The sequence below is a fragment of the Podarcis liolepis genome (genome assembly GCF_965112155.1).
Source record: "Podarcis liolepis genome assembly, chromosome: 2".
Lineage (NCBI taxonomy): Eukaryota > Metazoa > Chordata > Lepidosauria > Squamata > Lacertidae > Podarcis > Podarcis liolepis.
This window is the reverse complement of record NC_139555.1, coordinates 110778414-110803948: the sequence shown is the minus strand read 5'-3', so window position 1 is coordinate 110803948 and position 25535 is coordinate 110778414. Positions and strand designations below refer to the sequence as shown.

The 25535-nt window shown below is 45.0% G+C and overlaps 2 protein-coding genes and 1 long non-coding RNA gene across 4 annotated transcripts; 1 reads left to right on the top strand and 2 right to left on the bottom strand.

Moving 5' to 3' along the window:
- Positions 1-1725: 1725 nt before the first annotated feature.
- On the bottom strand, positions 1726-5684 carry LOC310699259 (E3 ubiquitin-protein ligase TRIM17-like; the record flags this gene model as incomplete). Its single annotated transcript, XM_083486883.1, has 4 exons — positions 4981-5684; positions 3131-3223; positions 2344-2478; positions 1726-1848 (listed from the first exon to the last, which is right to left on the bottom strand). The coding sequence occupies exons 1-4, from the start codon at positions 5395-5397 to the stop codon at positions 1726-1728; spliced, it is 768 nt and encodes a 255-aa protein (XP_083343009.1). The 5' UTR covers positions 5398-5684.
- Positions 5685-12471: 6787 nt separating this feature from the next.
- LOC310702252 lies at positions 12472-17811 on the bottom strand. Its single transcript, XR_014523404.1, has 2 exons — positions 17757-17811; positions 12472-12683 (listed from the first exon to the last, which is right to left on the bottom strand). It is a non-coding gene; the product is annotated as an uncharacterized lncRNA (long non-coding RNA).
- LOC310701864 (zinc finger protein RFP-like) lies at positions 15620-20492 on the top strand. 2 transcript variants are annotated; one of them, XM_083493333.1, is made up of 4 exons: positions 15620-16484; positions 18451-18546; positions 18855-19085; positions 19730-20492. In XM_083493333.1, the coding sequence occupies exons 1-4, from the start codon at positions 16068-16070 to the stop codon at positions 19754-19756; spliced, it is 771 nt and encodes a 256-aa protein (XP_083349459.1). In that variant the 5' UTR covers positions 15620-16067; the 3' UTR covers positions 19757-20492. The 2 variants fall into 2 exon arrangements, with proteins under 2 accessions (XP_083349459.1, XP_083349458.1); XM_083493332.1 differs by having other exon boundaries at positions 18855-20492.
- Positions 20493-25535: the final 5043 nt, after the last annotated feature.

Here is a 25535-nt window from a genome sequence, read left to right as displayed (position 1 = left end):
CAGTTTGTCCTATTTCAAAAGCGCTTTGAGGCCACCATTCTCTCTCCCAATAGCCAACTGGCCAGGGACTATGGTTGATTGATCGAGACTCCTCAGCTTACCTTTCCGCACAGAGAGTCCTGATCTTATAGCGCCTGTGAAAGGGAAAGCAAGAGAGATAAAGCATCACACCGTCGTGGTGTTAATGGATGTTATAGCATAGAAAAAGAGTCAGTTGATATCAGAATCCCCTTTCTTGTAAATTGAAGCCATTGGTTTGAGTCCTACCCTCCAGAGCAACCTTGCTCCATCTTACATGCCCTTTAGATATTTGAAGATGGCTATCATATCGTGCTCTCAGTCTGCTCTTTTCCTTCTCGGTAGTGGCGCCCTCCCATCAGATGTCAAAGAGAACAACAACTGCCAGACTTTTAGAAGACATCTGAAGGCAGCCCTGTTTAGGGAAGCTTTTAATGTTTGATGTATTACGGTATTTTAATATTTTGTTGGAAGCCACCCAGAGTGGCGGAGGAGGCCCAATCAGATGGGTGGGGTAGAAATAAATTATTATTATTATTATTATTATTATTATTATTATTCCAGGCTAAACATACCCAACTCCCTCAACCATTCCTCGGTTTCCAGAACCTTGTTTGTCTTTTCACTTGTTTCCAAATAATCACATTTGACTTCTGCTTATGAGATCTTCTGTCTCTCTCAGCATACACAAGGATAACTACTATCTGCTTTTGAAAATCTGCCCCTTAAGGTTATTGCCTTAAAGTGTTGGAGCCTAAGGCCTGGCTAAACTTGAGTTGTGACAGAGTGTCATTGAAACTACCACACTGATTATTAAATTCACCACAATATTCTTGCAAAAAAACCACCTGATTTCAGTGGGCCTTAAGTCATACAAAGCTTTAGCCACAGAAGTGTGTGAGTTTTTTCTAGTGTCCTCCATGTGAGACACTGTGGCTGAAGGAATAAACATGTTTTCAGAGAAGGGAAAGTTGTGGCCTTCACAATGTTGTTGGTCTCCTAGCATTACAGAGGACACCGTGAGTTTTTCCTCAACCCCATTTGCACCAGTTCAATATCTGGCATGAAATTCTTGTAGCTATTACCTTTGAACTGCCGAAAGGAACTTGCCAGAAATGTATTGATATGACCGAAGTTCCAGAATTTGCACATCAATCCATAAGGGATATTGTTGGTACCCCCAAATGTCGATCTCTCCTCGTGCCTGTAGAGAAATAAAAGGTTTAAAAATACCAACTTGCTCTCCAACCTAGGAATTCCCAAAGGAAGCAAAAAGAGGAGCGGGGAGAGGATCATAAAAGTCTCAGAAACCAGTTGGACAGATTCAAGGTGAAAAATAAGAGGAAAGGAATCTTGAAATAAGCAGTGCAGGGAATAGAAGTGTGAACAATGGTTTGTTGGAAGAAAAACAAAACCTAAAATTAATGCAAGCAGGGAACCCCACATTAAGATGAATACCAAAGAAGCCCAAGACTATGGACAGAGGATGGAGACGTAAAACATTACTCCAGTGGGGAATAAACTGTTTAGATTTTAGACAGCAACTTGAAATGCTGCTATAGATACATCCCTGTTTCGGAAAAGGAAAGAGAATCAGAATTGCAGCAGGAGGAATCGAAAGATAGAAACTGAGGGGAGGGGAGTTTGGAAGTGAAAATAGGAACTTTAGAAAAAGTGGGCCCCTAATGATTTGTTAAATGTTGGAGGTCACAAAGACCCACACTGTCCCCTTGGGAACAACGGGTGTTTTTCCTGCAGTCCACAGCCTTCACCAAACCGCAAAGGATAAGAAGAGGGATCTGCATACCTCTGTGAAGTGCTTCCGTGATCCTGCAGGGGAAAGAGAAAAATATGAGAACACTTAACATCCACGACTGGCCATACTTCGAAGCCCACGCCCCATGCCCCAGTCCAACCAGGGTAACGTCATAAAATCAGAACACAGCATCTTAAATGAAGCCCTGAGCAGGTACAACAGAGGACCAGTAAGGGATCAGACCAAGGGATCCATCCAGCCCAGACCCCTCTTGGCAAGAGCAGCTTCTGGGAAGCTCACAAACAGGCCAGGAAGGCAACATCACTAATTTGGGAGCCAGCAGCAGACCCATCATCAGCCAAGAGCAGAAAACATCTGATTCCATCATCGTTAAGTAACAAATTCTCTCCTTGTCCTCTTAGATGCTCCCGCACCTAACATTAGAGAATCGGCTACCAGCTCCGCAAAACCAAGCAGCGTCCCTTTTGGTACAAGGACAAAGGCAGAGACTGATCTGGTAGTGGCCTTGACCTGGAGAAAAGCTTGGACTCCTTATGCCACAGCCCTACCTGCAGGAGTTTCCTCGCAATCTCATTCTCCACCTCTTCCAGCTGCTTCAGCAGTTGGTATTCCTGTTCATCCAGAAACGAATGTAGCTGCCTAAACTCACCCTTCATCTTCTGCCTATCAGACATTAGTTGCTCCTGCAAGAAATAGATGGAAAGAAAAACAGGCTGTTAGCAACATTGCCACTCCTTCTGCAGAATGAAGAGGGTTTGAGGATTACTGCAGGGCAGGGGTCTGCAACCCGCGGCTCCGGAGCCGCATGTGGCTCTTTTACATCTTTGCTGCGGCTCCGGGGCGGATACTAGCGAGGGGAGGAGGCGCATTGTGCGCCCTGACACTCCTCACTGCGGCGGGCGCTGTACTGTCTGTGACGTCGCATGGGGGCGGTGCGTGCGTTAGTCACGCACCGTCCCGACGTCACCTTCCCGCCCGCTGTCAGATCGTGGCTCCGGAGATATATTTGTTTTAAATGTCGCAATGGTTTTGCGGCTCCCAGTTTTTGTTTTTTCTTCGGAAACGGGTCCAAGTGGCTCTTTTTGTCTTAAAGGTTGCACACCCCTGCTGCAGGGGAACAGGGCGGGTGCTTCTGAATTTTTGTATTTTCACAGATGATGCATCAGTTTTCAAGCAAAGGAAAAATTTCCTTCCCATCAGAACAGGCATCCCCAAATAAATAGACATCTAAAAGAGTCGAGCTGCCTGATGGCTTCAGGATGTAATTTTTTATCCACCCACCAAACATTAGTTCTTTTGATTATTTGCTTACTTCCCAGTAAGAGCGACACTTACAAGCAGGCGGTGACTGTTCTTTTCTGTTCTGTTATCCGCCAGGTTTTCTGCCTCCTCCTCCTTCCGAGTCTCCAGGCCCCTGCAGGGCTGATCCTGAAAAGAAAAGCCAAAGTTCTTATTTGGGTCCTGGTGAGAGGTTTCTAGGCAATGACTATCATAATCATCCGTGAGACAGAGAGAGAAAAAGAAGAGAGAGAGAACAGTTGAATTATGTTATTGTTTCCCGGTTTTTGAGACTGCAGAGCCTCCTTCTGCCATCCAGAGTATTGAGCCTACGACAGATGCAACTGATGAGTGTTATGGAGAAATGTTGAGAAAAGACCCAGAAAGCCCCTTCTCCAGAAAATGTCACTCTCTTTCTATCACAGGTTGGATTTCCTTCTTTTTAAATTATCATTCAAACAAATTGCCCATTAATGCAAATAAAAGCTACCGTACTACAGTGTGGATACTGTGGCTGAGAAAGTGTTTCTAACATGTGATATAATAACATGCAGAAAGCAGAATAGTTCATGTCAACTCTGCAGTCAAGGATTGCTCTGAAGTTTCTTAGTCCCTGAGGATTTTGTTTTTTATGCAGTTGTAGAGATTAGTTGATTGTAGCAGCAGCATGGCTGGGAGGGCTTGGTTAAAGCTCTTGGAATATATGGCTTGCTTCGTAAAAAACTGACCATATATTTATCCAAGCACGTGCATCTAAACTTTGCTTGTAAATCTGAAATCTGCTTTCACCCTCCTCCTCATCTGAAACAACACACCAGGTCCTACACTAATAGCCTAAGATCAAGCACCAGTGATACTTATATTAATACAACTGGTTTAAAACTCATGAATCTTGAGTTCTTTGCATGGTTTAGGGCTGGCAACAGGAGAAAGCAGCGTTGTTGTATGTCTCTAATGTTTCTCTTGTTGTTGTTGAATGGCTGCACCTGTATATATAAATAGATTTGCTAACATGGAAATACAACCAAGGGGGGAAATCTTCACCTCTTGATCTGACCCATCACAATACTTTTTCCTACCCTCCTTTGACACCCATAATTATTTTTCTGAAAACAGCTTTCATGGGATCGTCTTTGTGAGCCTAAAATGTTTATCTTCAACTTTACACCAGTATGCCAACTCCCACAAGAAACTCTGAGATGCCCAAAACATCATCCTTCTAGGTTTTATTATTTGCTTGCCTTTCTAAAGCAATTGTACATTTCTTTCCATTCCAAATAAATTGATGTATTAGTTATTTCCAATCTTACAACGCTTGCTCTGCTCTTTGTATTATGAGATTCTGAAACAGGAAAAGGCAATTTACAAAGTGCACTCATTTTGGCTGCATTTATTTTCCCCAGTAAGGCCAACTTAACATCGTTCAGTCTTTCTAGATCAGCTTATTTATTTATTTATTTATTTATTTATTTATTTATACATAATCATACCTAATATACACATCTATATATATATATTATAAGGAATAGCAAGCCATAGTCCCCTAAAAGCCAGAATCTTTCCAAGGATGTGTAAAATATAATTAGATGAGAGGCCTCCTGAACATGTGCAGAGTCAGTTGACAGCAAACTGCATCTCACACACCTAGGATTAGAGGGATAAAGCCTTACTCAGGAAGCAGTAGTTTGTGGACAGGCTTCAAACTTGATAGCTAACTGGCTCAGTTTGGTTAGAGCATGGTGCTTATAACATGAAGGTTGCAGGTCCGATCCCCTTATGGGACAACTGCATCTTCCTGGATTGCTGGGGGCTGGACTAGATCGTCAGGATCTTTTCCAAGTCTACAATTCTATGATTTTAATTCCCATCATATATACTAGCCGTTCCTATGAATGGTTCATTCTCACCTTGTAGTCTTGGACGGCTTCTTCCACAGGAACCACCCTGTGGCCGCTGTGCCCTTGGGATGTGTCACACTCCCCACAGAAGGGGGCTTCGTCGTCCCGGCAAAAGAGGTCCAGGGTCTTCTGGTGCCTCTGACATTCTGAGCGCCTCCTTTGAGCATCTCTCTCTGCAACATAATCCCACTCACTGACGACTCCAACCAAATCTGCGAGAAGCCTGTTTTGCCTGAAGTCCTTTTCTACAACCGTTCTGCACTCGGGGCACCTGGTTCTCTCACCAGACTCCTCCCAGCACCTCAAGATGCAGGTTTTGCAGAAGTTGTGCCCACAGCCCAGTTCTACTGGACGAGTAAAGTAACTGAGGCAGACGCAACAGGTGACTTCACTCTGGAACCTCTTCCTATACTTGTCCACATCCATGACTTCACTCCTGTTTTAACGGACCAGCCGCACCTGTTAGAGAGATGGAGCAGAGTTAGGATCCCTGTGAACTTTAATCTGAAATGGGAAATGTAAGCCCTGCCCCATCCGCATGGATCTTCTCAGCAGTGGCGTCCGCCCTGTGCAAGGCCCTCCCATCAGATGCCAAGGAGAAGAAAGAAATACACAACTTTTAGAAGACATCAGAAGGCAGCTCTATATGGGGAACTTTTTAATGTTCGATGTTTTATTATGTTTTATTTGTGGGATCAAAGAAATGCCTCTCCTACACCACGGGTGTCAAACACAAGGCCGGCGGGCCGAATCCGGCCCGCCAGACCTCGTCATGTGGCCTGTGTAGCCGCCGCTGGCCACCAGCCTTCACCTTTTATTCTCACTTTTTTTTTTTGACACAAGAAAGCCACCTCTTTAGCGCATGCACGGCAGCCTACGAGCCATAGAACGTCTGCCCTCTAGCAGCGCCGGCCGTTCTACACAGGAAACCTCCACTTTACATGTCCTTTACCTAGTCCTACAGATACAACCGGCCCTTTGAGGGTGACCAAACTGCTGATGCGGCCCCCGATGAATTTGAGTTTGACACCAGTGTCCTACACCCTGGAAAGAAAGATGATCACCCTCCCTCAAGTATTTAGGAAAGGCAAATCTCGTCACAAGAACCACAAATGGGGACAGATTCCTCCTCGCCAGAACAGCCATGGGTTCTGTGGCTCAATGGGTATCACAGCCCAGCCCCAGTTTGATTGGGGGGATTCCCAGCCGCGTCACCCCCTGGCCAGCCAATCGGCTGGCTCTGGGGGCATGTCCTGCCCTGTTTAAGGCGGACACGGCTGGGGATCTCCCTCTTTGCCGCCTCCCCCCTGTTCCTGTTTTTTCCACCCTCCAGCCCTATAAGGTTTTCGTTCTGCATCTGCTTTGTAGACAAAAGGTCCTAGCTCAATTCCTAAAATCTCCAGGAAGGATTGGGAGGGACCCATGTCTGCAACCTGAACTGCAATTGCCCAATGTTTCCCCCCATAGACGGCTATAAAATTGCTGGTGGTCTTGGCAGACCACTTAATGATTTGCTTTGGTTTGATTCCTGCAATGTAGGGGGTTGGACTAGATGACCCTTGGGGTCCCTTCCAACTCTGCAATTCTACGATTCTATGATTTTCTTGACTGTTTTAGCAGTTCCAATGGACTGTGTTCAATGGTTTTGAATTGCATTCTGTTCCTTCAAACATATATATATTTGCGTGCTATTTTAATACGTTTGCCATTTGCATTCCAAATAATTCAACATTTAATGCAACAAAAATGTAATAAATGCAGCAATAAAAATACAATCGAAAATCAACATGGATGTTTAATGGAGGCCACCTCAGTTAAGCTTGTTTTTCGCCGTGTGGAAAAACCCTGATCCAAAACAGCTTCCTTTGTATTTTATTTTACAAACACACACCACTTTTTATAATAAAATCTCTAGGCAGTTGACAATAAAGGTTTATGTTTAAAGGAGATGGGAGAGGAGGTAAACCGGGGGCTGGATGTGAGAGAGGCACTTTAAACTTCATTTAAACAGATCATCATGAGGATGGTTCCCATGATGTAGATGACAAAGAGGACGCCGTATTATTTGCCGCGTTTCTTAGCTACTGTGTACAAAAACGTGGCTCCTATCGAATTAGCAAAGTAAAAGATGGAGAGGTTAAATCGGCTAAAATCCAGGTGTAAACACAAAGCAAAACCGCGAGCGATAGGAAAGTCCTAAAACGTTCATCCAGCAACTCAAATAAGGGCAGGTCGCGGCCAATCGTGGGAAGTGCTAAAAAGAGCGTGGATGGCGCTGGAATTTTTGGGAACGGACCCTGCAGCATTACGCGCAAACTTGTTGAGCCATAAATCGCGCTCAACTCCTTGATCAGGGTCTGCAAATGGGGTCGGAGAATAAATTTACCTTTCTTTTTCCGAGTCCGGACAGAGCAGAGATAGGGAGCAAAGGAAAGAGAGGGGGGTATCACAAAATAAAAGCCATTGACGCGACCGTGTACACGTATCTTCCGCGCGCCATACTAGGGAAAAGAGACCTGCCGGGTGAGGCGCGCCTATTGAGCAATGAATCTCTCTCACCTTAGAGATCTTGGGGGACAAGATCGGTGAGCAAAACGGATCCGAGCCGGAGAATCCTTCCGTCTCCACGTCCGGCCAAAGCAGCAATTCGTAGCGCTCCTAATCCGGCGGAGAGAGGAGCAAGGCGACCCCTTTTTGCCTGATCCGGGGCAGCTCTGGTGAGCAGCAAGAGGAGGAGCCGAAGCAGCAGGCAACGAAATCAAATTCGCCACCGCGAGAAATGTAGCCAGTCAGAGACTGCAACTCAGTTGATGAATGGATAATGGTTATGAATGGAGAAGCGGGGGCGGGCCAACGCCGCTTCACTTGGCAGCCAATCAGCTCTTGAGAGGCTCCAAATGCAGATCTGCAATTCTTATCCCTACATATGGAGAATTGAGGCAACTGTAATCAGGGAGCCAATCAATTCAGGCAAGGTCGCATCCCTGCTCTTATTCTGCATTCAAAGTCTGCATTTCAGAAAAGCATTTTATTGCATGATGTTCACATATAATAGATATGATTTAAAATGCAATCAGCCTCTGGTTATCATTGCTTTGTGGGGAGCGGGAGCGGAACAGCAGCTTAAAGTTAGAACCGATAGTTCAGAGCATGTTTATGGGGTTTGGAGCCCAGAATTTCGTTGTCAGCAATATGCTGATGACACCCAGCTCTGCGTCTCCTTTACAGCATCTGCCGGTGAGGCAGCGCGTGTCCTGGACTTAGAAATGGACTGGATTAGGTAAACCCCGGCCCACATAATCGATCGCACGAAACAGCACACGCACACCATTTGAAGGGCAACGTCCACCAACTTTGGAGCTGGCCGCCTCAAATGTTTTCTATTTTATAGGACTTGGCTCCTATGCCCGAGACAAAGTTTGCAGATTTTGATCCCATCAGGCTGGGATTCCCTTAGGCATTGGGAGAGGCTAAGCATCTGCAGCCCTGGACTCATCCCACCCCCCTTTTTGCAAAAGTATTACCAGCGCGAGAGGGACTATGATTGGATCTTCTACTCCTGAACAAAGCTACTTGCAATTGAATGAGATACGCTTATCTCTTGCATGAAGCGACTGCCTTTCTGTCTTGTCTTGCAAGAATAGCTGCCCTGCACTGCTTCAAAGGGTGTGTCTAAATGAAGGGAAGGGAGGGCTAGGAATTATTGTTGTAATATAGACAATGGAAATAATTTTTTAAAAAATTGTCCAGTAGCACCTTAGAGACCAACTAAGTTTGTTCTGGGTAAAAGCTTTCGTGTGCATGCACACCTCTTTAGATACACTGAAACAGAAGTCACCAGACCCTTATATATAGTGGGAGAGTGGGGAGGGGTTTTACTCAGAAGGGTAGTAGGAAATCGGTTATTGACTCAATGGGTATGGTAAACCTGTTGACTACTGTTAACGACTGCAATTAATCCTACAGGAAAAAGCAAGGGATAGTATGCAGATGACCAAAAATAACTTTAGCATGTGTAAAAATAACTTTAGCATGTGTAAAAATGTGTATCTGAAGAAGTGTGCATGCACACGAAAGCTCATACCAAGAACTAACTTAGTTGGTCTTTAAGGTGCTAATAGAAGGATTTTTTTTTATTTTGACTATGGCAGACCAACACGGCTACCTATCTGTAACTTTAGCATGTGTAATGAGACAAGAATCCAGTATCTCTATTCAAACCAGATCTCTCCATAGTTTTCAGTTTAGTAAAGGTAAAGGGACCCCTGACCATTAGGTCCAGTCGTGGCGGGGTTGCGGCGCTCATCTCGCTTTATTGGCTGAGGGAGCCGGCATACAGCTTCCGGGTCATGTGGCCAACATGACTAAGCCGCTTCTGGCGAACCAGAGCAGCACACGGAAACGCTGTTTACCTTCCCGCCGGAGCGGTACCTATTTATCTACTTGCACTTTGACATGCTTTCAAACTGCTAGGTTGGCAGGAGCAGGGACCAAGCTGCTAGATTGGCAGGAGCAGGGATCCATTGCAGGGTTCACTGCAGAGCTTCTGATCGGCAAGTCCTAGGCTCCCTGGTTTAACCCACAGCGCCACCTGCTACCCAAGTCCAGTAGCACCTTAGAGACCAACTAAGTTTCTTATTGGTATGAGCTTTCGTGTGGATGCACACTTCTTCAGATACACTGAAACAGAAGTCACCAGACCTTTATATATAGTGAGAGGGTGGGGAGGGGTATTATAGGGTGGTGGGAATGGGTGATTAGCTGATAGGTGTGGTAAACCTGTTGACGACTGCAGTTGGTCTTACAGGAAAAAGCAAGGGGTGAGATGGCTAAAAATAGCTTTATCATGTATAATGAGGTAAGAATCCAATGTCTCCATTCAGACCAGGTCTCTCCATGGTTTTAAGTTTGGTAATAAGTTGCAATTCAGCAACTTCTCTTTCCAGTCTATTTCTGTAATTCTTTTGTAATAAGACTTTGAGATAACTTTGAGATCTTATATAGAATGTCATGGAAGATTAAAGTGTTCTCCTACTGTTGGTCCAAATTTTCCGATGTGGGCAACCCTAGAATATATGCATACAGCACCCTTGGTTGGTTGGACAATACTAGGATCAAAATATTTGAAATCTCAGGTGACTCTGGAAACAACTAAACCAGCCTGGCGCTCAGTTCCATGTCTGTCTATTTACAGCATGACCTACTTTTATAATGTTTCAATCCAAGCCCTGATGTTTCATCCACAAGGTCATTTAAAGTCATCTGAAGAAGTGTGCATGTGTATCTGAAGAAGTGTGCATGCACACGAAAGCTCATACCAAGAACTAACCAAGAACTAACTTAGTTGGTCTTTAAGGTGCTACTGGAAGGAATTTTTTTATTTAAAGTCACACTGTGTTGTGCACTTTCATACAGCATACTTAACACCTGCATGTTTCTCTGATTGGTTTTCTGCATTCTGACTGCAACTGCAAGATATTTTTGTGGGCTCTAAACATTACACTACACTGGCTTAGAGTCTTGTCCTCTGGGCAGCCACAGCTGCTGCCCCTGGTCTCTGAGCTGCCCCCCTGCCCCATGGAGAGGTGCCTCCTCACAAGCACCCCCTTGGCCTGGACCTGAGGCACCATTCGCCTGGGGCGCTTGTAGCCAGGGCTGCCTATAAAACAATCCCTTCTTTTAGACCAGGGGTAGGCAACCTAAGGCCCGTGGGCCAGATGTGGCCCAATTGCCTTCTCAATCCAGTCCTGGAATCAGCGTGTTTTCAAATGATTAGAATGCATCCTTTTATGTAAAATGCATCTCTGGTTTATTTGTGTGGGGAAAGGAATTCGTTCTTGTAAGGCATGCCAGAAGGCAGTTGCTTCATGCAAGAGATAAGCATATTTGATTCAATTGCAAATGGGTTGTTCAAGAGTAGAAAATCCAGTCAAAGTCCCACTCCCGCTGGTAATGCTTTTGCAAAAAAGGGGGAAAATGAGTCAGCATGGGAACCAACTCCTATAAAATATAAAATATTTGAGGGGGCCAGCCCCCCACCCAAAGTTGGTGGACATTGCCCTTCAAACGGTGTACAGTGGAACCTCGGGTTGCGAAGGTGATCCGTGTGGGAGGCATGTTTGCAACCCGCAGCGCCGTGTCTGTGTGGGTCGCGATTCGGTGCTTCTGCGCATATGCGAGCGCCGAAACCCGGAAGTAACCCATTCTGGTACTTCTGGGTTTGGCGCAGTGCGCAACTCAAAAACACGTAACCTGAAGCGTCTGTAACCCGAGGTACCACTGTACATGTGCTGTGTCATGTGATCAGTTATGTGGGTCGGGGTTGACCTAATCCAGTCCATTGCCAAGTCCATGACATTTGCTGCCTCACCTGCAAATGCTGTGTGTTATCTTCTTCTTTCTTCTTCTTTGGCGACCACCTGTAGCCGAATAAGATTGTCTTCCATGAACACGGTCTTAACAGTGAGTCTGTAAGTGGCTCTGGAGGCCAATTCTGGATCCACACGTCCTTCCACAGTGGGGACATTGGTTTCCGGGCGGGAGTTGATCACGGTGTGGATTTGCCAAGTGTGCCTTCCTCTTAGCACGTTTCTCCCTTTCGCCCTGAGTTTGATCGTCTTCAAATCCCATGACACCTTTGGTAAAGGCTGTTCTCCAACTGGAGCGCTCACAGGCCAGTGTTTCCCAGTTGTTGGTGTTTATACTAAATTTTTTAAGATTTGCCTTGAGAGAGTCTTTGAACCTCTTTTGTTGACCACCAGCATTTCGCTTTCCATTTTTAAGTTCGGAATAGAGTAGTTGCTTTGGAAGATGATAATCAGGCATCCACACAACGTGACCAGTCCAACAAAGTTGATGTTGAAGAATCAGTGCTTCAACAGCATATTGCTGTTGAATCAGCAAATTACTGTTGAACCAGCATATTGCTGACAACGCGCTCCAAAACTCTGGGCTCCAAACCCCATAAACATGCTTTTCATTCTAACTTTAAGCTGCTGTTCCGTACCCCGCTTCCCCCAAAGAAAGGACAGACTAGCGGCTATGGTTGTCATTGTCATGTTTTTATAGGCAGTGCTTTTTCCCTGGGGGGACGGATACCCCTAAACATTTTCTGAATCTAAGTTTGGCCGCATTAAGGGGTAGTATTTCAATATGAGTAGGAAAGTGAGAGTACCCCTAAACATTTTTTTTTTTAGAAAAAAGCTCTGATTACAATATTTGTGAAAATGCAATAAAATGCTATTATATGTGAACATCATGCAATAAAATGGACAATTTTTATTTTTCAAAATTTTTATTGATTTTCCAAAATTTTAAACAAACAAACAAACAAACATAAATCATAACTGAACTTGATCCAATCTTAGTAACTTTGTTAAGTGACTTCCTCAAATCACCCTAGCTGAATTTCAGTGTATATCATTGTAACAGTTTTCCAAAACCAACTTTTCTCGTAATATTAACTTATTCACTTAACATCTTTCTTTCTTTCCATTTTAACTTTAAACATATTATTCTCTAACATCACATATTTAAATCCTAAGCCTATCTGATATTTGCCAGTTTTTCCAATTAAGTTATCTTAACGTATTTAAGTGAATAGTCTTTAAATTTCATCCATTCTTCCTGGTACTCCTCCTCCTTCTGGTCTTAGACTCTTCCAGACAGGTCGGCTAGCTCTGAAAAGTCCATCATCTTCATCTGCCATTCCTCTAAAATGGACAATTTTTAAAATAAAATTTTAATTTATTTCCACTGTCTACATTACAACAATAACCCCTAGCCCCCCATTCCCTTCATTTGGACACACCATTGGAGCAGGGCAGCCATTTTTGCAAGGCAAGAAAGAAAGGCAGTCGCTTCATGCAAGAGATAAGTGTATCTTATTCAATTGCAAGTGGCTTTGTTGACGAGTAGAAGATCCAATCATAGTCCCTCTCGCACCTTTTTTGCAAAAAGGGGGGCGGGGATGCCTCCAGGGCTGCAGATGCTTAGCCTTTCCCAATGCCTAAGGGAGTCCCAGCCTGATAGGATCAAAATCTGCAAACTTTGTCTCCGGCATAGGAGCCAAGTCCTATAAAATAGAAAACATTTGAGGCGGCCAGCTCCAAAGTTGGTGGACGGTGCCCTTCAAATGGTGTGCGTGTGCTGTTTCATGCGATCGATTATGTGGGTCGGGGTTTACCTAATCCAGTCCATTTCTAAGTCCAGGACACGCGCTGCCTCACCGGCAGATGCTGTAAAGGAGACGCAGAGCTGAGTGTCATCAGCATATTGCTGACAACGAAATTCTGGGCTCCAAAGCCCATAAACATGCTCTGAACTATCGGTTCTAACTTTAAGCTGCTGTTCCGCTCCCGCTCCCCACAAAGCAATGATAACCAGAAGCTATGGTTGTTGCTGACTGCATTTTAAATCATGCAATAAAACATCATGCAATAAAATGCTTTTCTGAAATGCAGACACGCACCTCCTCTTTGAATGCAGAATAAGAGCAGGGATGCGACCTTGCCTGATTTGATTGGCTCCCTGATTACGGTTGCCTCAATTCTCCATATATATGGAAAGAATCGCAGATCTGCATTTTGGAGCCCCTCAAGAGCTGATTGGCTGCCAAGTGAAGCGGCGTTGGCCCGCCCCCGCTTATCCATTCACAACCATTATCCATTCATCCACAGAGTTGCAGTCTCTGACTGGCTCCTTTTCTCGCGGCGGCGATTTTGATTTCGTTGCCTGCTGCTTCGGCTCCTCCTCTTGCTGCTCACCAGAGCTGCCCCGGATCAGGCAAAAAGGGGTCGCTTTGCTCCTCTCTCCGCCGGATTAGGAGCGCTACGAATTGCTGCTTTGGCCGGACGTGGAGACGGAAGGATTCTCCGGCTCGGATTCGGTTTGCTCACCGATCTCGTCTCTCAAGATCTCTAAGGTGAGAGAGATTCATTGCTCAATAGGCGCGCCTCACCCGGCAGGACCCTTTCCTAGCATGTTGCGCGGGAGATACGTGTACACGGTCGTGTGAATGGCTTTTATTTTGTGATACCCCCCTCTCTTTCCTTAGCTCCCTATCTCTGCTATGTCCGGACTCGGAAAAATGAAGGTAAATTTATTCTCGGACCCCATTTGCAGATCCCGATCAAGGAACTCAGCGTGATTTTTTAAAAAAAATAATTGTTATTTCCAAAGCAAAACAAAAAAAGAAAAAGAAAAATTACAACCATCAAACTCAGCATCCATATTCGTTTCCTAACATAATGGAGTTAAGCGAGATTTATGCCTCAACAGGTTCGCGCGTAACGCTGCGGGCTCCTTGCGTGGGGATGGCCTCACGTGTACACGATACGTGTGGGTGCGTTTCATTTAGCAATGGGAAGATGAATGACGGTGGTTCTTCCCCCCTGGCCTCGGTTTTGTCCTTCCTGGACATCACTGGCGATTCTTTAAAAGAATCGGGACTGCAGGTCTCTTTCCGCGAGCTGAGTGAGCTATAGAAATGAAGATGAAATGAAGGGTTCAGATTTCTCAGAAATTGCTGTTAAATTAGAAAGAAAAACGGGGCGGGGTGGGGGGAGAGGCAGATGAATTTCTCAAGAAGCCGGAACTTAAATGTGCGTGTCCGTCTTCTCTCATCTGCTTTGCGTGCAGAAGGTCCCGGGTTCAAATCCTGCCACCTCCAGGTGCGGGTTTTTGGGGCGCGCGAGTGGGGGAGTTTAGCTCCCAAAAATTCCAGCGCCATCCACGCTCTTTTTAGCACTTCCCACGATTGGCCGCGACCTGCTCTTCTTTGTGTTGCTGGATGAACGTTTTAGGACTTTCCTATCGCACGCGGTTTTGCTTTGTGTTTACACCTGGATTTTAGCCGATTTAAGCTCTCCATCTTTTACTTTCCTAATTCGATAAGAGCCACGTTTTTGTACACAGTAGCTAAGAAACGCGGCAGATAATACGGCGTCCTCTTTGTGATCTACATCATGGGAACCATCCTCATAATGATTTGTTTAAAGGAAATTAAAAGTGCCTCTCTCACATCCAGCCCCCGGTTTACCTCCTCTCCTATGTCCTTTAAACATAAATCTTTATTGTCAACTGCCTAGAGATTTTATTATAAAAAGTGGTGTGTGTGTTAAATAAAATAAAATACAAAGGAAGCTGTTTCTGGACCAGGGTTTTCCCACACGGCGAAAAACTTCAATGGCAAGCTTAACTGAGGTGGCCTCCATTAAACATCCATGTTGATTTTCGATTGTATTTTTATTGCTGTATATCTTACCTTTTTATTGCATTAAATTTTGAATTACTGGGAATGCAAATGGCAAACGTATTAAAATACCACACAAATATATATATATATGAAGGAACAGAATGCAATTCAAAACCATTGAACACAGTGCATTGGAACTGCTAAAAAAGGCAAGAAAATCATAGAATCGTAGAATTGCAGCATCGGAAGGGACCCCAAGGGTCATCTAGTCCAACCCCCTACATTGCAGGAATCAAACCAAAGCAAATCATTAAGGGGTCTGCTAAGACCACCAGCAATTTTATAGCCGTCTATGGGGGGAAACATTGGGCAATTGCAGTTCAGGTTGCAGACATGGGTGCCTCCCAATCCTTTCTGGAGATTTTAGGAATTGAGCTAGGACCTTTGGTCTACAAAGCAGATGCTCTACCCATTGAGCAACAGAGCCCATGGCTGTTCTGGTGAGGAGGAATCTGTGGTCCCCATTTGTGGTTCTTGTGATGAGATTTGCCTTTCCCAAATACTTGAGGGAGGGTGATCATCTTTCTTTCCAGGGTGTAGGAGAGGCATTTCTTTGATCCCACATATAAAACATAATAAAACGTCAAACATTAAAAGCTTCCCAATACAGGGCTGCCTTACAATGTCGTCTAAACGTTGTGTATTTTATCTCCTTGGCATCTGATGGGAGGGCGTTGCACAGGGCTGGTCCCACTGCTGAGAAGGTCCATGCGGATGGGGCAGGGCTTACATTTCCCATTTCAGATTAAAGTTCACAGGGATCCTAACTCTGCTCCATCTCTCTTCCAGGTGTGGCTGCTTCTGGAGAAGGCGAGTGGTCCCTCACAACAGGAGTGGAGCCATGGCTGAGGAGAGGTACAGGAAGAGGATCCGGAGTGAAGTCACCTGCTCCATCTGCCTCAGTTACTTTACTCGTCCGGTGGAACTGGGCTGCAGGCACAACTTCTGCGAAACCTGCATCTTGAGGTGCTGGGAGGAGTCTGGTAAGAAAACCAGGTGCCCGGAGTGCAGAAAGGCTGTCAAAACAGACTACAATCGAAACAGGCTTCTCACAAATATGGTCGGAATCATCAGTGAGTGGGATCATTCTGAGGAGAGAGAGGCTCAAAGGAGGCGCTCAGAATGTCAGAGGCACCAGAAGACCCTGGACCTCTTTTGCCGGGATGATGAAGCCCCCTTCTGCGGGGAGTGTGACACATCCCAAGGGCACAGCGGCCACAGGGTGGTTCCTGTGGAAGAAGCCGTCCAAGGCTACAAGGTAAGAATGAACCATTCATAGGAACGGCTAGTATATATGATGGGAATTAAAATCATAGAATTGTAGACTTGGAAAAGATCCTGACGATCTAGTCCAACCCCCTGCAATGCAGGAAGATGCAGTTGTCCCATAAGGGGATCGGACCTGCAACCTTCATCTTATAAGCACCATGCTCTAACCAAACTGAGCCATTCAGCAATCAAGGTTAAAGGCTGTCCATAAACCACTGTCTCCTCTGAGTGAGTGTTTATCCCTCTATTCCTAGGTGTGTGAGGGATGCAGTCTGCTGTCAACTGACTCTGCACATGCTCAGGAGGCCCCTCATCTAATTATTTTACACATCCTAAGACAGATATTGGCTTTTATGGGACTGAGACTTGCTTTGCCTTATAAGACTCCACTGGATGTGTATATTAGGTATTATTTTGTAAGAAAATAATAATTAAGCTGATCTAGAAAGATTGAACAATGTTAAGGTGGCCTTTCTAGGAAAAATAAATGCAGCCCAAATGAGTACAAACTGAATTTCCCCTTTCAAAATCTGATAATACTAATAGCTGAGCAAGCATTGAAAAAATGGAAAGAATTAATACCAGTACAGTACATAATTTTTTTGGGATGGAAAGAAATGTACAATTGCTTTTAAAAAGGCAAGCAAATAATAAAACCTAGAAGGCTGATGTTTTGGGCTTCTCGGAGATGCTTGCTGTTATAAAGGGGAAAAATACTTTGATGGCTCAGATCAAGAGGTGAAGATTTCCCCCCTTGGTGGCATTTCAGTGTTAAGCATTCTATTTACATATACACAAGTACTGCCCAACAACAACAAACATTAGAGGCATAAAACCACCCTCCTTTCTCCTGTTGCCAGCCCTAAACTATGCAAAGAACTCAAGAGTCATGAGTTTAAACCAATTGTGTTAATGTAGGTCTGCCACTGGTGTTTGGTCTTAGGCTTGTAGTGCAAGCAGTGTATTCCAACAGCTTTAACCAACCCCTACCGGCCCCAGTGCTGCAACATCAACTAACCCCCACAACTGCATCCCCTAAAAAAATATAACCCACAGGGACTAAGACTTCGTAACAATCCTAGACTGCAGGGTTGGCATAAACTCTTCCGCTCCCTGCCTGTTAGAATATCAACAATGCTTTCCAGGACAAACATGACTCAACACTTTCTCAGCCACAATACCCACCCTGCAGTACGGTAGCTTTTACTTGCATTAGTGGGCAATTTGTTTGAATGATAATTGAAAAAGAAGGAAATCCAACCTGTGATAGAAAGAGGATGACATTTTCTGCAGAAGGGGCTTTCTGGGTTTTTCCCAACATTTCTCCATAACTCATCAGTTGCATCTGTCGTAGGCTCAATACTCTGGATGGCAGAAGCAGTCTCTGCAATCTCAGAACCCGGGGAACAATAACATAATTCAACTGTCCTCTCACTTTCCTCTTTCTCTCTCTGTCTCGATGACGATTATGATGGTTATCTCCTAGAAACCTCTCATCAGGACCTGTCAGGGAAGAGGAGAAGGGAAGGCTCTCTAATGATGCTGGAGAAGGGCCCAGCAGGGAGAGAGGCAGCTCCGCAGATGGGGAAGCAATTCAGTGCAACACCAGGAATAAGGAGGGGCAAATGGGGGAAGCGGCAAGAGGGCTCCCGGACTCTTCACCGGACACCAGCGGGGAGAGCACTGGTCCTCCGCTACCCACGCCCTCCCTGCGCAGAAGACTTCCGCGCAGAGAGAGTAGGAGGAGACTGGGTGTCAAACAACTTTTATGTTGGAAAAGGTTTAAGAAACGCCCACTGACGGATTCTGCTAGTGACTGAGGCAGCCACAAAGTGAAGGGCTGTCCAGACAGAAAGGTTTAACAAGGCAACATAGCCAGGAGAGGCGGCAACGTACGCACGAGCAACCCCATACCATTATAGGACCCAAATGGGAACTTTGGTTTTTCTTTTCAGGATCAGTTCTGCAGGTTCCTGAAGACTCTGAAGGAGGAGGAGGAACAAATTCAGGCAAAAAAAACATCGACAGGAAAGCAAAGTTCATTCTTGGTTGTAAGTGTCGCTCTTACTGGGAAGTAAGCAAATAAGAAAAAGAATTAATGCTTGGGAGAGAATTAAAATAACATACTGAAGCCATCAGGCAGGTTTACTCTTTTAGATGCCTATTTGTTTGGGGAAGCCTGCTCTGACTGGAAGGAAAATTTTCCTTTGCTTGAAAACTGACGCATCATCTGTGAAAATCTAAAAATTCAGAAGCACCCAGCCTGTTCCCCTGCAGTAATCCTCAAACCCTCTTCATCCTGCACAAGGAGTGGCAATGTTGCTAACGGCCTGTTTTTCTTTCCACATGTTTCTTGCAGAAAAAAATAATATCAGGTAGGCAGAAGATGAAGGGTGAGTTTAAGCAACTACATTCGTTTCTGGAAGAATGGGAAAACCAGGTGCTGAAGGAGATGGAAGAGGTGGAGGATGAGATTGCGAGGAAATCGAATGAGCAGCTGGGCTGGCTCTCCAGAGAACTTGACTCTCTTCAAAATATCATCCGGGAGCTGGAGGAGAAGCTTCGGCAGCCCCCCAGTGAATTCCTGCAGGTAGGAGAGTGGCATAAGCAGCCCAAGCTTTTCTCCAGGTCAAGGCCACGACCAGACCAGTCTCTGCCTCTATCATTATTCACAAATGACGTTGCTTGGTTTTGTGGAGCTGGTAGCTGGTTCTCTTACGTTAGGTGCAGGAGCATTTAAGAGGACAAGGAGTGAATGCTCACCTTAATTTGTTACTTAACGATGATGGAATCAGATGTTTTCTGCTCTTGCCTGATGATGGGTATGCTGCTGGCTCCCAAATTAGTGATGTTGCCTTCCTGGCCTGTTTGGGAGCTTCACAGAATCTGCTCTTGCCAAGAGGGGTCTGGCTTGGGTGGATCCCTCGGCCTGATCCCTGCAATGAACAGAGCCCTATTTTGTGCCTTTTAAGGTGTGGGACAGTTTGTCATTTCAGGGCTTCTTTTAAGAAGTTTTCCCTTCTGTGGTTATATTACCTGAGTTGGGCTGAAAATAGGTGGACCCTTGGTCTGATACCTTACTGGTCCTCTTTGGTTCCTGCTCAGGGCTTCATTTAAGAGGCTGTGCTCTGATTTTATGACATTACCCTGCTTGGACTGGGGCTTGGGGTGTGGGCTTCGATGGATGGCCAGTCGTGGAGGCTGAGTTCTCTTCTTTTTCTCTTTCCCCTGCAGGATATTAGAAGCACTTTGCAGAGGTAAGCAGATCCCTCTTTTTTTCCTTTGCGCTTTGCGGTTCTATGAAGGATGTGGACTGCAGGAAAAACACCCGTTGTTCCCAAGGGGACATTATGGGTCTTTGTGACCTCCAACTTTTAACAAATCACTTTTTCTAAAGTTCCTATTTTCACTTCCAAACTTCCTTTTCTCAGTTTCTATCTCTCGTTTAATTCTGATTCTCTTTCCTTTCTTTCTGTTTCCACCTGGTAGTCTCAACCGTCTTCCAAAAGAGGGATGTATCTAAGAAAGCAACAAACCATTGTTCACCCTTTTATTCCCTGCACTGCTTATTTCAATATACGTTTCAGCTGTCCTCTTATTTTTCACCTTGAATCTGACCTGCCAGTTTCTTGAGACCTTTGTGATCCTCTCCCCTCTCGTCCTATTGGTTCCTTTGGGAATTTGAGGTTGGGTGGAGAGCCAGCTGGCATACTTAAACCTTTTATTTCTCCACAGGCATGAGGGGAGACAGGCATTTGAGCCTCCCAAGATTTTCCCTCCTGAATTGGTGTGGAAAGTTTATGACTTCCATGATATAAATCCATTTCTGGAAGCTGTCGTAGAGCAGTTCAAAGGTAATGGCTGCAAGAATTTCATGCTAGATATTGAATAGGAGAGCCAGAAAAATTGAACTTGAGGGTCAGTAGGGAAGGAATTTAAATTTCACTGAGGGGGAAAGGAGGTCCTGCAACCACAGCTCAAAATGCCATTTGCTGAGACTGCCTCTCTCAGCCTGGTGCCTTCCGTTTGTTTTGGTCTCCAACTCCCATCAGCCCAGCTGATAATCGAAGTCCAACAACATTGTGAAGGCCACAACTTCCTCCTCTCTGGTCTACAACATCTAAGCATGAAGGCAACATGTTTATTTCGTTGATATCTAACCCTTGAGTGTAACATCACTGATACTTCGTTTGTTCAATCTTACCTTTGTTGATATCTACAGGAGCCTGGCTAAAGGAACTTTAAAGACTGAGTCTTCCTTTTGGACACAATTTGAATGAGTTTTCTGTTTGTGGCTTTTGTAGTAGATCTTGTACCTTGTTCTCTCAATTTTTGGATTATTAATATAAGATTTAGAATGTAGAATGCTTTGGTAGTGTTTCGTGTGCCGCTTATGTGCTGCTTACTTCATACTGGTCTACAGTGATAATCGGAGTCCAACAACATTGTGAAGACCACAACTTCCTCCTTTCTGGTCTACATCATCTAAGCACGAGGCCAACATGTTTATTTCTTCAGCAAGTGTCTCACCCACATGCAGATTTATGCAGGGACACTTGAAAAAACTCACACACTTTTGTGGCTGAAGCTTTGTATGACTTAAGGCCCAACGGGGGGGGGGGGAGTGCAAGAATATAGTGAGTAATATAATGATCAGTTTGGTGGTTTCTATTTTTTTGTAAATAATTCTTATTCATTTTCCAATAAAGAGGGGGGATCCATATTAATAACAAATCAAGCCACATCTTACCACGTTCAAAAACAAAAAAAAGTACAGCCAATTACAGAGTCTGAATTACTTAATTTCAATTGTCCATGTTCTAGATTTCAAGACCTAAATGATCAGTTTGCTGGTTTCAGCGACACTATGTCATAACACAAGTTTAGCCAGGCCTTCGTCTCCAATGCTTTAAGGCAGTAACCTTAAGAGGCAGATTTTCAAAAGCAGATAGTAGTTATCTTCAATTTACAAGAAAGGGGATTATGACTACAATCAGCTGACTCTTTTTGTGTGCTATAACATTCATTAACAGCAGGACGGTGTGATGCTTAATCTCTCTTGCTTTCCGTTTCACAGGCACTCTAAGATCCGGACTCTCTCTGAGGAAAGGTAAGCTGAGGAGTCTCAATCATAGTTATCCATCGGGGTGAGCTGTTGGGGCCCATGTGTCAATAGCTGGTGGGTCCACAGTGGACACAACCAGTGTCCAAAGTCAATCCTTTTCTGAGATCCCAGCCTTTTTATTGCTCCCCTTCTTCGTCATTGGTCAGTTGGCTATTGGGAGAGAGAATGGTGGCTTCAAAGAGCTTTTGAAATTGGACAGAGGGCCAAAGCTGGGCCACCCTAGCAGCAAAGCCACGGGGGGGGGGGAGGCACAGTCCAGTCAGGAAAGGAACCCCCTTCCTCAGTGATCCCTGGAGTGGATCTGAGCTCACAATGTTTATGCTCCCAGCTGATTCCTCTTTTCTTTTCTCTTCCTTTGTCGCCTTGCGACGCCAATAGCAAGTGTAACTCTGGACCCGGACACCGCTCATCCCAACCTGATCCTGTCCGAGGATCGTCGAAGCGCGAGGTGGGGAGAGGCACATCAGGAGCTGCCAGACAATCCCGAGAGATTCAGCGGACGTCCCTTCGTGCTGGGGTGTGAGGAGTTTACAGCAGGGAGGCACTACTGGGAAGTCACCATAGGCACTGGCGAAATCTGGGCTGTGGGGGTCGCCCGGAAGTCTGTGAGGAGAAAGGGCTTGGACAGCTTTTACCCTGGTGTAGGCATCTGGGGATTGGGGCAGACAGGTGGCAATGGCAGGTCTACCCGCCGCTCTCTGCCGCCTACTGCGCCAAAGCTGAGGAGGTTCCGGGCAACTGTTAACTATGCAGGGCGCCAAATTCTCTTTTTTGATGCTGATACAGGAGAATTACTCAAGACCTTTGCAAACGCTGAATTCTCTGGGGAGCCCCTTCTGCCCATCTTTTGCATGGGGCCAGAAACTTGCTTTGAACTGCCTCCGGTGACACACTAGTCTGGCCACCCCTCCAGAAAAGGAAGATAAATGTGTGGAAAAGTAACTCGCAGATTGTTTCTTGATTTTTTAAAAAAAATCAAAGGATTGTGTGCGCTTCTGTGTGTAGATGGCATTAAAGAGATGACAAGTGCTAGAATGAGTCAGATTTTTTATTTTTCCATTGTATATCTGCTTGGCTTGGCTTGCCTCGCCTCATGATCTAGGTGCTTGAGGCTAAATCAGGCATCCTCCAAGACTTCTGGCCTGGGGCACCTTTGGCAATCCTGGAAACCGTGGCAGGGAGCACAAATTACCAATTTCACAAAACAGAAATATGCAGCTTAGATATATAAGCGAATCTCCAAATGTGACCTATGTTACAGTCACCACAATGGAATGTATGGGCGCCATTTTGGGAGAGGCAATGACATTCATTATTATCGTTCCTATTCATTTTGTTTCTATACCGCTTTATATTTTAAAGAAAAAATCTCAAGGAGGTTTACAGCGCATTAAAACATTGATAAATAATCTCTTTTGCATACCTCCTTAAGAAAGCTAGAGTGGCCAGAGAGGAATGGCAAATCAAGCTGTTATAATATGCCGAAATGGCAAAACTGACCGGAGGCAATAATTTCAAGAAAGAATGGGGAAAGTTTATAATTTATTTAGGGGGCCACTGTAAGCAGATGAAAACATTAGCAGGATTTTAATAACACCTGTAATGTAACTAATATGATGGATATTATGGACAGATAGAAAATATGGATTATGTAATTATATGTAGTTGAAAATGTAGACAATAGGGCCCATGGAGAGGAAGGTGGGAAGTCGAGGGATTCAGAGAAATCTCTCTATTTGGTAATGTGATAATCTTTTCTCTTCCTTAGTTTTTATTTGATTTTACAAGTTAAAAAAAATAATTAAAAAGAAGAAAGCTAGCTAGAGAGGCCACCCAGAATTCACATAGTCACAATGGGACCTGCGCCAGTTGCAAAACCTGCCTGGGGGATTTCTAACACTGCAAACGGCATGATAACACAAACACCCAGCAGGAGGGGAAATGCCTAGAACATTTTTATTTTTCAAGAGACAAAAAAGACCCTGGCCACCCCCTCTCAAAATACAGGAAGCCCCCCTCATCCCATTCATTAAAATAGAATAAAGTAGGGGTGGTTGTACCCAGGGGTGTGTCGCTGGGGACTGCAGCACCAAACTGTTATATACTGAAGTTCTCACCCTGAGCCAGCAGGGGGATGCTGTAGATAGTTATGCAAATGAAGGATCGAAAGTGACGTTCAGTGATTGGATAGTTTTAGAAAGTTGCAACAGTTACTTTGTTCTGGAGCTCTATATAAGCAGGCTGACTGAGCTCTTCAGTTCAGTTCTGTTCTGGCCTCAGAATAAGCAAGAGCTGTTTGAAGAATCACTGTGTCGTCTGATATGTTCGCCCACAACTTAACACAAACGACAACCCATAAATCTTGTCTTTTTAAAAAAGAGACAAAGCAAACCTTGGCAACCCCCTCTTGAGGGTGCGTAGTATTGTGTATCCATTTATTTCTGCAACAATATGAGAGATTTTACTGAATCTTCAAACAGCGTATGGGGGTGTATAATCTGTTGTAGGAAAAGGTGCTTCAGACCCCAAACGCAGCCAGATGGGTCGTGTATGAATAAAATTATTATTGTTGTTATTACTATTATTAATTTAATATTTAACTGTACCCCCCCAAAAATTGTTTCTAGGTCTGAGCGTATTCAGGTTTTTTTGTTAGGGTGGCAGGTCTTTTGGGGGGGCAGAAGCTCCATTTGCTATGTATATTTACCCTACCCCCCTTGGCTACACCCATGCTTCTAGGACTCATTCATTTCCAAGTCCTAGTGATACTGACAAACAGGTGCTTTCAATTTCTGTTTCTGCTTTATAGACCAGAAGTGTTTTCCTCTCCTTCATAATCTCCAAGCGGCTGCTGATCTGTCCATCAAAACAGTCATGTAGAGCAGGAGGTCTGTGGAACCGTTCGCCCTTATTTATTAATTAGGTTTACATACCACCCTTTAACAAAAGATCTCAAGGGACTCCCTTCAGGGGCCATTAAACCAAACTCCCATTGCCAATGCTTGCTGGGAATTATGGGAATTGTAGTTCTATTCATTCATTCATTACCCCACCCTTTTCTCCAACAAAAACCCTGTGATGTAGATTAGGCTGAGAGGCAGTGAGTGGCCCAAGGTCACCCAGTGAGCTTGAAGGCTCAGTGTGAATTTGAACCCGGGTCTCCTACTCCAGTACAGTACCTCGGGTTACATACGCTTCAGGTTACAGACACTTCAGGTTACAAACTCCGCTAACCCAGGTTAAGAACTTTGCTTCAGGATGAGAACAGAAATCATGCTCTGGCGGCGCGGCAGCAGCAGGAGGCCCCATTAGCTAAACTGGTGCTTCAGGTTAAGAACAGTTTCAGGTTAAGAACGGACCTCCAGAACGAATTAAGTACTTAACCCGAGGTACCACTGTACTCTAACCACGACACCACAATAGCTTTCAGCATCAGGAGGGTTAAAGATTCCTCTCACTTAGTCTAGAGCAGTGTTTTTCAACCTTTTTAGGGCAAAGGCACACTTGTTTCATGAAAAAAATCACGAGGCACACCACCACTGTGTGCGGAGAGGGAGATGTCAGAGCCCCGCTGCTCTCTATGGGGAATCGGATGAGAGTGGACCGCCTGTCCGCTCTCATCCAATCCCATCCGATCTGATCCCCACCCAGGACGGATGGAAAATAGGGTGGACACAGTCCGACGCCCGCCTAGTGGGCGAAAATTTGACATTTTTTTAAAAAAAAATCTTTCGAATTTTTCCCACGGCACACCAGGCAACATCTCGCGGCACACTAGTGTGCCGCGGAACAGTGGTTGAAAAACACTGGTCTAGAGAATGGGTAGGCAACCTAAGGCCCGGGACTGGATGCAGCCCAATCACTTTCTCAATCCGGCCTGCAGACGGTCTGGGAACCAGCATGTTTTTACATGAG

Excerpts from the sequence above, each read along its gene's own strand:
- LOC310701864 (XM_083493332.1), top strand. The coding sequence starts at position 16,068 with ATGGCTGAGGAGAGGTACAGGAAGAGGATCCGGAGTGAAGTCACCTGC. Across the intron at positions 16,485-18,450 it reads AAGCCGTCCAAGGCTACAAG|GATCAGTTCTGCAGGTTCCT; the intron begins GTAAGAATGAAC and ends TTTTCTTTTCAG. Across the intron at positions 18,547-18,854 it reads AGCAAAGTTCATTCTTGGTT|AAAAAAATAATATCAGGTAG; the intron begins GTAAGTGTCGCT and ends TGTTTCTTGCAG.